The sequence below is a fragment of the Pongo pygmaeus genome, chromosome 10 (genome assembly GCF_028885625.2).
Source record: "Pongo pygmaeus isolate AG05252 chromosome 10, NHGRI_mPonPyg2-v2.0_pri, whole genome shotgun sequence".
NCBI classification, from domain to species: Eukaryota; Metazoa; Chordata; class Mammalia; order Primates; family Hominidae; genus Pongo; species Pongo pygmaeus.
Window position 1 is genome coordinate 86399160 of NC_072383.2, and position 12926 is coordinate 86412085.

The following is a 12926-nucleotide window of genomic DNA, read 5'->3' on the forward strand; positions in this document are numbered from 1 at the left end:
AAAAAAAAAGAATCCTCTTCTTGATTCTACCTCAATCTACATCTATTTCTTTTTTCTTCTACTATCGAATTTCCAGTTTTTCTTTTGTTTTATTACCCATCCAGTTTTTGTATTTCCTTATTATCTATTCCATTCTTCACATATGAAATCTGATTTTCATGACCTCTAGTCTCATGAATCTTTACCTCTCAAAAAGCAACAATGATTTCCTAAGCACCATATTTGACACCATGTGCACTGTGGTTCTCCACCACTAATCACTCTCATGTATTAGCTTGAACTCTGTGCCAAACAGGAGATACTCAACACACAGAAACAAATTAAATAGTTCCTTATATCAAAAGGCTTATATTCCATTAAGGAAGACAGATATGTAAACACATATAATTTGATGTCATATAAATATGTACTGTGTACAAAACCTATGTATAAGATGCAGAACTAGTGTAGCCAGGAGTGACTTTGTTCCATTAAAAAAAGGATGCTTAAGAAAAAAAAGGTAATGCCTGAACAAGTTTTGAAACAGGAATAGAAATTCACTGAGCAAAACAACTGGAAGAGAGAAATGGTTCCCTATATATAGAAAAGAGCATGTACAAAAGAACATACATAAGAAAGAACACTGTGCTCAGAAAACTCAGCTAGTTCATCTCTTGCTCTAGATGACATGAGGTAAGTAGGGGACTTGACTTTTACCCTTCAGGTGACTGGTAGCTTTTGACAGTTTTTAAGCCAGGGAGTCACATGGGAGTCACAGGGTAGGATTCATGTTTAGAATGATCATTCTTGTGGCAGTAAGGAGGATGTAAGACTGGAAATAGAGACAGCAATAATGGCTGCCACAATAAAGATAATAAAAAATAAAACTAAGACACTGCCAATAGGGATAGGTATGAGATATTCACAATTATAACTGGGGCCAGGTGCGGTGGCTCACATCTGTAATCCCAGCACTTTAGGAGGCCGAAGCGGGTGGATCACGAGGTCAGGAGATCGAGACCATCCTGGATAACAAGGTGAAACCCCATCTCTACTAAAAATACAAAAAATTAGCCGGGCCTGATGGCGGGCGCCTGTGGTACCAGCTACTCGGGAGGCTGAGGCAGGAGAATGGCGTGAACCCGGGAGATGGAGCTTGCAGTAAGCCAAGATGGCACCACTGCACTCCAGCCTGGGCGACAGAGCAAGACTGTCTCAAAAAAAAAAAAAAAAAAAAAATTAGCTGGTGTGGTGGTGCTCACCTGTAATCCCAACTACTCGGAGGCTGAGGCAGAAGAACTGCTTGAATCTGGGAGGCAGAGGATGCAGTAAGCGTAAGCTGAGATTGTGCCACTGCACTCAGCCTGGGTGACAGAGTGAAACTCCATCTCAAAAAAAAAAAAAAAATCTTTAGGAAAGATGAAAAATATTCTTTGGGAAAATGATAACGTTAAAAATCACTCATTGATACATTATCTACAAGATGTCTCTTGCCTAGGACTTTCTAATGCTGGAGAGGATAGGAGAAAGGACATGGAGAATGGAAAAAAATAAATTATCACCACACTAAACAGGCATAATTTTCTATAAAAAGTAACATAATCACCTCTCTTTGGCAAAAGCAGCAGAAAGCAAACTGATTATGATTACTTCTAAATAATATTGATAAACATGAGTCATAATTTAGTAGGAATCCTGAAAGCTACTCAGAACAATGTTTTAATTTACTGAATGTGTCTCTATGAGCCAGCAAAAGCTTTTGAGCTAATAGAATTAGATCTTATTCTACTCCTGTGAGAGGATCTTAGATAAGAATAATCCAAAATCCGTAAGCCTCTATTTCTGATGAGGAAGATGAACAAACCAGGAGCTCATTCTGTCCTCAGTAAAAGGTATGGAGTTCAAGTAGCTGTAAGAGAACTACAAAGGGTCTGGTCCATATTCACAGATTGTAACTTATGATATTCTACTCTAATTTTTTGTATTTCTACAATAAAAAATGATGAGAATTTACAAAGTGCATCCATGGTCCAGGAAGAGCCCTTAATATTTCAGTTACTATTGGCTACATCCATTCCAAGGAACAAAAGCCAGGGACCATGGGAGAATAGTTTGTTCTGGGTACAGCGGTAAGAGAAACGGATGGGCACTTAATGGGTGCTTCCCTCCTTTGATTACAATATTCTACCTGTTTCATGCTCCTTTTTCTCTTGGATGTCTGGTTGAAAGAGGTTTGATTCAGCTAAATCATGCAAGTGACCTAAGGAGAATGATCTAGATAATCATTCTGAAGTCATTCAGCCACTATAAATAGATAATATGTTGTGTGTGTGTGTTATTTGGGAACAAAATATTTATAACTAAACTGAATGAATAATATGGATAATTATATCTCTGTTAAACTTATATAAATGCAGGCAAACTTTAATTAAAATCTGCCAAATCCCCCCAAACACAAAAATATTGAAGAAAAATGGCTAATTTCACAAGGTTCAAGAATCACACAAACTTACCTCCAGGTGTTCCAAGTTACTTGTTCTTTGAACAAGCATATTATCTTTTTGCAAGATGTCCCTGTACTTAGCAGTCAGTTCATTGTATTGTTTATTAGCCAGTTCTAGTTCAGACAAAGAAACACTATTTTCTACAACTTTTTGGAGAGCTGCAATCTTGAAAATGGCCATTTCCTATGTAAATAAAGATACACTGAGTTATGCTGGTGTCTTTTTTTCTGGTCAAGCACTAGCCACTTTTGAGAAAGATAATACAACTTAAAGTAAAACAAATTTTAAAATCATTTTTAAAATATATGATTTCCCATGTAAGAAAAATATGCAATAACATAATTTCTTCCATATAAGAAATATGTTACTTTGAAAATCTTAATCATAATAAAAATAAAATACTTTTATAACTCCTGTCATAGTAAAATAAAACTCAATTAATTTGAGAAAACATATCAAACAGAAGGAATATATCACTCGGAATGTATCTTTGGATGGCTTTTCTAAATTTCTTAAGATCAGAAAACAACTTGCCTTTTAATAAATGGGAAAATTAGCATTATCATAGGTAACTTTCACAACTTAGCTATTTATGCTTATTGTAAGCTAAATGGACTAGCTTTAATAACAAAAGAAAACTTTTTGCATACATGATGGAAACATTAGCGGTAGAGCTTCTATTATAGTTCTCTGTAATAAATAACATCAAGGACTTTAAGTTACTTGGTTCATGGGTCTACTCATCAACTATAGAACTATTCAAAGATATTCTATTATCAACACCAAAATGAAATGTCCAAACTTACAGTTCTCTTAAGTTGCTCTATAATAGGCAAACATTACATAGAAAAGTACAATAAAGAGTGATGAAAGCTGAGAAGTGGTATAAGGAATAATCAAATTTATGAATGAGGAAGTAAAAAAACTTACGGTTATAATTCATTCTGAAGTACAGTAACGATGGAAATATTTGTAATAGCGCTTCAGATCTCATTTTGGCAGCCTTTCTTCTCCATCTAAGTTAAGTACACACTATTCTATCTTACCCTTAAGATTCAGTTTCACTGTTCTGGGGGAAACAGGGGTAGATGAGATTCTATTTCCCATCTCGTAAGAATCCCCCTTTTTCTTGGCTCTTCAATTGTTGGGAGAAAAAAATCAAGTTCATGAGAGGCCAGAAGAGGAAGAAAACTGTAATTCTTTTCTGTTTCTATCTCAAACACTAACTGTATTTATAAAACTCTAAGAAAAGTAGATTCTAAAAAAATCTAACATAAAAATAAAAACACGAACATTTCCTTATTACATGTCTGAATAAAAATCACTTATATTTATTAAAGAATTTCTTGATGCTCAGTATTAAGCTTTAGATCAAGCTGAAAATAGGTTTATTAGCCTGACATCACCCATTACAACCTTTAAAGTGGACAGTAAAGAACCCAAGCCCATTTTAATTTCACTTTGAATTCTGTGTTCCTATGATCCTGTCTAAATTTAGTCATGTACATTGAACATTTACATGCTTAAAAATAAACTACAAGGTAAGGTATAAAACTAGGTGCAGAAGAGTATACATGTCATGTAATCTGTCTTGTCTTTGTCTATGTTTCCAAAAAGGAAACATGAGAAAGATAGTAAGTTACCTACAGAGGGTGGAGCAGAATAATATGAAAGGCGTAAGACTAGAATTAAGATTTCTCTGATTAAATATTTTGCATATATAAATATTGTATATATTAAAATTCAGTAAAAAGGAAGAAAATCCCTAAAATAAAAAAATGAAAAACAAATGAGCCTAACTATATATCAAATGTATAACATAACTGCATGAAGACAATTATTTCAAGTAAGTGTAGAATACTTTGCCTATACATTCTCAGCAAGATATATTCTGAAGAAAATAAGACCTGAAATAAAATTTTAAACTATGTTTGGCAGCACTGCTGTTGTTGTTACTATTAATATCAATTCAAGTATTATTTTTCAAATTATTGTATGTATATTGTAGGATAAAACAAATATTTTAATGTTAATAATAAAGGTTTTCTATGTAAGAAAAAAAATACAAGTGCAAAATCAAAGAAGCTTAGTAAAAATCCGATACTATTTACTTACCCCATAATGTTATAATTAAACTGGAAATAACAATATGAACTCATAGTTTAAATATATACATATTTTTCTAACTTGTCTACTGAGAGACGAGTAGCAATGATACTCTGAGAGCAATGATGTCCAGTGGCCAGTTTTTGGTATCTAAATGCCTTCCCCACTAAAAGGAACCTGGGCTCTTTAAAGAAATGGTTTATTCCAAGTATGGGCATGAAGTATGTAGGTAAGTCTAAGACATCTTATGCTAGAAAACAAGTCAAGCTTTGAGGCTTCGTTCAAAAGACTAATGAATTTTTATCAATACAATACAAGAGTCAACTTTGAAGGACTCTCTTTGGCTAAAGTTGAGACAAAAGAATATGACTCCAACTAAAACACATGAAATATTTAAAAGTCTGTGAGTCTAATCTGATACTCAAAATAGAGAAAGTGGAGGGGAGAAAAAAAAGCAGGTAGCACAGAGCACACCAAGTGTGTATTCTGAAAACTGGTAATTAAAGAGAAAAGCATTTATCTTGCCTTTGTAGTAGGAGCTATACTTCAAGATAAACAAATAGCCTGGGCTAATGAGGAAATGCTATTTATTTTACAAAAGCATGTCTGTTAATAAATGTTAAGTGCATAATATAACTAGAAAATTATGATGTTTGCAACTCCTAATAACTGGGTTAGGCAACAATCATCACCGGATGCTAAAATCATTAGGACTGACAAATAATTTGTTATTTATATGGTACCAAAATATCACTAGTTAACTAAATTGCTTAATAATGGAGGTATATCGTTATCTTTTCTTTTTCTTCTTCTTTTGTTTTCTTTTAAGAGAGTGACTCACTCTGTTATACAGGCACACAGGCTGGAGATCAGTGGCACATGATCACAGCTCACTGCAGCCCCCAACTTCCTGGGCTCAAGCGATCCTCCCACCTCAATGTCCCAGGTAGCTGGGATTACAAGCATGTGCCACTACACCCAGCTAATTAAAAAAAAAAAACAAAAAAAACACATTTTTCGTAGAGATGGAGTCTCACTATATTGCCTAGGCTGGTCTGGGCTCAGGCAATTTTCCTGCCTGGACCTTCCAAAATGTTGGAATTATAGGCATGAGCCACCACACCTGGTCTGCTTGTCTTTTCCTTACCAGAGTAATCAATTACAAAACATGGAACAACCAGATACTCTTGAAGTGATGCAATATAAAGTATAGAGCATTACTTATGAAGTATTCTTGCCAAAAATGTTTAAACCTGAATGTAACTTAGGGTTCCGACCTAACTTTTAGTAATACAAGGGACACAGGAACAAGTAAAATGACACACACACACAAAAGTCAGATACATCTTCAAACATTTTTTGGAGAAAAAGAAAACCAAGGGGATTCTATATTAAAAAGATTTATGAGATGTAACACCCAAATGCTTATTCCTTGATCAAAAAATGTAAAAAATGTGACTATAATCAGGGTATTAGGCAATATTAGAAAATTACTGTCATTTTGTTAGGTATAATAAAGTTACTATGGTTAGTTAAAGAAAAAAGGCTTTTTCAAAAGGGTACATTAAATATTTAGGGGAGGAATGTCTGCAATTCAAACATTCCCACAAAAATCAGAAGAAGCAATTATGACAAAATGTTAATAAATGTTAACTATTAATTCAGGTGATGAGCATTATTGATACCATCCTATCTTCTGCATATTTGAAATTTTTCATAGTCAGAAAAAGCAAAATAAGAATCAGATGTACCTTAAATCTTTGCAAACACCCAATTTTTTCACAAACTTCAGCCTCCATTGACAACAATTCATTCTTTTGTTTCTCATTTTCTTTTCTAAGTTGTCGCTCCAATTCTACCAAGGTTGTATATTGCCTTATAAGTGATTTTTCATTCACTTGCAAAACAGTAATTTTCCTACTATTTTCTGCAAATATTTTTTTCATTTCATCCGAATCCATCTGAAGAGCACTGAGCAAATTCTGCACAAAGACACATCCATATTACTTGTTGAATCTAGCTATCCTAGTTTGTACAATATTGCATACTAATGTTAAAAATGTTTTACTTACATTATATTCTTTTACTTTTATAGCATCTTGTTGGACTTGATCCTCAAGTTTTCTCTTTTCCTCTTTTATTGTTTTAGATTCTGTTTTCCAGGTCTCCTTTTCACTAAAAACAAAACAAAACAAAAAGACAATACTGTAAACCTAATAAAATGTTTAACTATAAGAAAAGATAACTTCAGATTATGCAAATTTAAAGTTTTCTCAACACAAGAGGTATAGCTATTCAGTATCTGAAAACACAAGAAGCTAAAATTTCATTTAAAAAGGGTTTAGCCTAGAATTAAAATTTTTTTAAATAAATGCAAGGCAACAAAGTTATCAAATTATTTTCATTCTTCCCTGATTCACCACTAAATGGGTTATAACATAATTGAAGCTGAATCTTATAAACATTTTATTGAACACAGAAAAAAGTAGGAAAATAATACCCTATACTAATTCTAGGAATCAAATTCCAACATTCTGACCCCACTCTCAAATTTGGGTGTTAAATGCTTACAAAATAATTTGAATACAAACACATCTTCTTTTAAGTCTAATTAAAATAGTGACTAAAGTTAGTAACAGTATATTATATACTTTAAAATTGCTAAGAGAGTAAATTTTAAGTGTTCTTACTACAAAAAAAAATAAGAAGTATGCTGTAATCCCAGCACTTTGTGAGGCCAAGGTGGGCAGATTGCTTGAGGCTAGGAGTTTTGAGACTAGTGTGGACAATATGGCAAAACTCCGTCTTTACCAAAAATACAAAAATTAGCCAGGTGTGGTGGCACATGCCTGTAATCTCAGCTACTTGGGAGGCTGAGGCAAGAAAATAACTTGGACCCAGGAGGCAGAGGTTGCAGTGAGCCAAGATAGCGCCATTGCACTCCAGCCTGGGTGACAGAGCAAGACTCTGTCTCAAGGAAAAAAAAAAAAAAAGTATGTGAGGTAATACATATGTTAAGTAGCTTGATTTAGCCATTCCACAGTATATACATATATAGAACACCATGTTGTATACCATATTATATACATATATAGAACACCATGTTGTATACCATAAATTCTTGTGAATTTAAAAAGTAATTTAAAACATATTTATATATAAATTATTTTTTTGAAGTTGTGTAAGACACTGTTGTCTACACATGAGTATTCCACAAACATCTGTAATGTTCTTGGCATAAACCCAGTATAGTGGTATCATTCTCTTTACAACTGAATGGTTCAGACTTGGACATGTGATCCAATTCTAGCAAATGAGATCAGAGTCAATGTCTGCCAGGTATCACCAGAAAAAAATGTTTATTTAAAAATAAAAGCCATGTAGAAAAAAATGCTCCTCTTCTTCAACGGGCACATCATCTTTCTTGAATTCATGCAGCTATTTTACAACCATCATAGGCGATAACAACAACCTTCAAATATGACCTGCCCTACAACCAGCTTTGTGTTTCTGGTTAGGTCAGATAATAATTATTCTTAGTGTTTAAATCACCTTTGATTAGGTATTCTAATTCCTATTAAGGAAATCATTCTATTGATTTAGATGAGATGACAGAAATAAGGAGAAATATGTTAGTTCCCTATAAACATATATGAACAATGATGATGGCGATGATGAGGAATGATGCTAACAACGGCTAACATTTACAAACTGTTCATATGTGCCACACACTAGTCCGAGCATTTTCATCTAAGAGTTCACTTATGTTTTACAATAATCCTATGAAAAGGGTATTACTTACAAATTAACTTACAGATAAGGAAACTGAGACATAGATAGGAAAGCTGACTTGCTGAAGCTCTTACAAAAAGTAAATGTTAAATGACTCAAACCCAGGCAGGATAATCCCAGGTTTAATGTAATCATTAAGCTACACTGTCTCCATAAACAAGTTCTTAACAGTAGTTACCAGAGTTAAAAAAAAATACAATTGCAAAGGAAGAAGAAGAAGGGAAGAACAAAACATAAATTATTCTTATGTTACTTTCACAATTAACAAGAATATACTGCAATTATATTTATAGTTTTGCTAAAACCTATACCTTAGGTATTCTTTATACAACAAACTTTGTTGATGACGAATTACAGCAAATTTTCTGTTATAATCTTCAAGAGAATCTTCTAAATTCTTTAACTTTTTTTCTTTATTTTCTAGCTCCTGAAAAGTGGTTTAGAAATAAGAATACAAAAAAAATAGAATAAATGCTGAATTTGAAAGTATAAATTCATATTCTGACAACATTATAGAAAAGTTAGAAGTCACCAAATCTGTAAGCAACACAGATCATTTTTCCTTGATATTTTGAACATTTTAGTTTAAGGCATAAAAAAAGAGTACTATACAACAGGTAAAGTTATTTTTAGCACACAAATTACCAGATTACAAAGTTTCATTAGATAGAATAGTTACAAACTCACTTCTAGTCACTTGGCCACATACCCTCTCACTTGGCCACATACCCTCTCTTATGAACACATAATTTCATACCCTCACTCAAATTATCCTTTCCAATTATTTCATGTTAAAGATGAAATTGAAATTTAAATAACTTACTCAATATCCAAAAGCTCATTAACACTACACTTGGCAATCATTTTTACCAACTACATATGCTAGGCTTGTTGTCAGGTGCTTTCCATATACGTGGATCCAACATTTGAGGTCAGGTCTGTCTGACTCCAAAGGTCTTGCCACACTTATAGCTCTATACAGCCTTAGGATTGAGAGTCTAAGTACCTGTTTTGCCACTTTGGACAGGTTTTCAGACTCCCAGTTGGTACTCTCTAATCTACTACGAACTTCTGATATATTTCTTATATAAAGATGAAAAAACATGAATTTTATCTCAAAAAATACGACAATGCCATACTACCAATATTTGCTGATAGTGTCCCTATACCTCAGGTAAATAAGAGAAATAATAATATTAAAATTATACATTTAAAAATAATAATATAACATATAAAGCAATATTCTAATAAGTAGTTAAGGCTGTCCTTAGATAACATAAAATAAAAATAAAAATCCCAATATTGAGAAAAAGATGAATTACTGTAATTTCCAAAATAAAAATGAGTACTTAATAATTATAACTCAAGTATACTCACAAATGGATCACCTAGCAGAGAGAAATAGTGGCCCGTATAATCAAAAACATATTTTCATTGATTCTGAACATATATTTGTAATTATATTTATAATGTATGTGATGTTATAGATAGTAAAATTTCAAATAAAATAATGAAAAGGATCTGTCATTAGGACATTCATAACGACCATTATATAGACAGCAAAACTGAGAAACAGCAAAACTGAGAAACCCAGGGCAAGTAGTATAGTAGAGTACCCTTTCCTCTTTGGTGGTAGATTAACTAACACTTTATTGGGTAAAGGGAAGACAAAGATGAAGAATAATTTGGTTTAGAAGTTTTTGCTTGTGGCCGGGTGCAGTGGCTCACGTCTGTAACCCTAGCACTTTGGGAGGCCAAGGCAGGTGAATCACTTGAGACCAGGAGTTTGAGACCAGCCTGGCCAATATGACGACACACCATCTCTACTAAAAAAAATACAAAAATTAGCCAGGGATGCATGCCTGTAGTCCCAGCTACTCAGGAGGCTGAGGCATGAGAATCACTTAAACTCACGAGGTGGAAGTTGCAGTGAGCCAAGATAGTGCAACTGCACTCCAGCCTGGGTGACAGAGTGAGGCTCTGTCTCAAAAAAAAAGTAGTTTTTACTTGTGAACGCAAAAAGGGGAACAATTCTATCATGACACTAAAAAGCCTTGACAGACTTTATTCTTTTGTTTTCCACCCAGCAATAAATAAAAGTGCTCATTTACATAACACTGCTTTATAGTAGCTGCTTGTTGTTCTGCTTGTGAACCATATATTTCACATGAATGACAGGTGTGCGAACAAGATGTATGAAAATGCTGCTCATGCAGATGAATGGAATGAATGGTATAAATTGCTTTTATTTATAATATTCCATCTAACATCAAAATCCATACAAAATATATTTCACTGTTACTATTTTGAGAACTCAAAGGAATACATGAAGACTAAATATTGAGAAAAGTACTATCTGCATGCTTTGGTGATGGAGAAATTAAAATAAAGTAAAATAAAAATAAAAACATAAAGAAACATACTACCAATGATTTTTGTTATTCACATGTAAAATTTTCAATACCTGTAACAAAATTTTCAATACCTGTAACAAATGTATTAAATATTCATTCTGAGAATTAATGATACTGGCACTAGATGGTGCTATCCCATCAGGTAAGTCAATTCCTTTAAAAACAACATTTGATCCTTCTGATTGTCGTAAAAGACTAGTTTCTTTTTCAAGATGGTCTATCTGGAAAAAAAAATCCAGCAATGAGAATCACAACTCTTACACCCAAAGAAAGACAAATTGACAGATATGTGAATGCCCTGCCAGGAAGTTTACCTCAACCATACTTTAGTTTCTGCTTAGAAATGCCTAGGTATGAGATTTAGAATTTTTGTATTCTTTTTAATCTTATAAGGCACTTATTTTCCACTTATAATTTTATAAGAGAAATCCAGTTTCTTAATATTGAAAGAATTAATTCAAGGGGCATTCTCTTATAAAGCATTCTTTTAAAAAAATTAAAAGTTTCCTATTAAATCTACATTCTTATGTTTAGCATTTTCTTTTATTTAATACAATTCTCACCTTTAAATTAGCTTTTGCCAACTGCTGTGAATAATTTATAGCCTCTTTCCGAGATTCCCTGAGCTCCTGCCTTAATTCTTCATTTCTTCCGGTAAGCTGATCAACTTGGGCTTTCAAATGCAGACTGGCATCAAAGATTCCTTCTGCATTCTTTGATTCTATAGCCTAGCAAATTTATATTATATATTAGAAATGTGGAGAAAAACAGTAAAATCATAGTAAAAAACAGTCTGTCTTTAAATAAAATGGACATTTAAGCATTTTCCTGTTTTCATTGCCAAGCATGATAATAAAGTACGCCAATTCAAATTCTTATTTATGAATCTATAAAACTTTCATTTACATTACCAAGCACAGTAATTACTTCATTAAAACAATTTAAAAACATCTAGCTAATCTTAACAGACTGGTAGACTAGAAAAACAACCAGACAGGAATAAGATGACCAGGTTTCAAATTTTAATCAGTCACTTAATAGCTGGGCAAGTGACTTAAATTCTCTATATCTTAGTTTTCTTGTCTCTAAAAAGGGGAAAACAATGTTAGCTCTGCTCCCTACGCAGGGTTTTTGTACAGCCAAAATGAGGTATTTTTCTCTGAAATTATATAGCACCTGCATTCAAAGCATGCGCAAAGGAATGGAATACAATACAATATTGAACCATTGATCAATACAACATTCAGTTAAGTGAATTTTTCAGTGCTTCCTCTCCACACAGTTGAAGCATAAATAAAAATAAAGGCAAGGTATCATAACATGGTATTATCTAAGAATAATGAGTAAGCAAAAATAATATGTCAAATATTAAAATACTATCAGAGTGGCATCACTGGCCCGAAATCTCCAACAGTGGCATACCTAAGTATATACACACAATGCACACATCTAATAAATATATTTGGACTTTAGATGAACTGTATGGAAAAAACTGTTAAAGGCAAAGTAAGTCTTAAAAAATGAAGGTAGAAGCCAAATAAGGTAAAATGAATAGAACCAAATGCAATCTCTTACTCAGGAAGGTGATCTGGGGTTTAACTCTAGGTAGTAGATTTATAAAAGCCTTCCCCTGAAGGAGATTAGAGCAGGTCATGCAGAGTAATAACTTATACTAACTCAAAGAGGATATAAGGAAGATAAAAGTAGGTAGAGGAAGGTACTCTGACTGACAACAAGGTGGTCTAGTTAGTTGTCTCATTGAGGAATAGTACCTTGTCTACATGGACTTTGGTAAAATGAGAATGAGTTAAGATAGCTGTTGGGGGCACTGAAAAATACCTTGTAGTAACAAAAAGTGAACTGAAGTGCATAATCCAGAATTATCTGGTCTAAATTGTCACGGATTCTGAAGATTTCTTAGAGAAGTACTGCTAGGTGATTTGTGAATTTCAGACAGGGCCTATGAATCTGAAAAAACAATGACAATCCAGGATAAAAGTAAATGAAGTCTATGCAAACAGTGGCTTCAGGAAGGCCCAGAGATTGTCAACATAAATAGAAGTTAGGATTTCTTGGGCTATTCACTGTGTTTTCATTTGGTCACTAAGTACAGTTGCCCTTGGAAAATTAA

At 33.2% G+C, this 12926-nt stretch overlaps 1 protein-coding gene across 12 annotated transcripts in view; it reads right to left on the minus strand.

Moving 5' to 3' along the window:
* Positions 1-12926, minus strand: part of CEP290 (centrosomal protein 290) — a 93409-nt gene that overhangs the window by 51290 nt on the left and 29193 nt on the right. For all 12 annotated transcript variants that reach the window (XR_010122651.1, XR_010122650.1, XM_054442057.2 and 9 more), the window contains 6 exons: positions 11359-11523; positions 10867-11016; positions 8693-8808; positions 6662-6764; positions 6341-6571; positions 2493-2666 (listed from right to left, as the gene is read on the minus strand). Coding sequence is in view for 10 of the 12 variants with exons in the window: in XM_054442057.2 (XP_054298032.1) it covers positions 2493-2666; positions 6341-6571; positions 6662-6764; positions 8693-8808; positions 10867-11016; positions 11359-11523 (939 nt within the window). In the remaining 2 variants the exon portion in view is untranslated. The remainder of the gene's footprint in view (positions 1-2492; positions 2667-6340; positions 6572-6661; positions 6765-8692; positions 8809-10866; positions 11017-11358; positions 11524-12926) is intronic.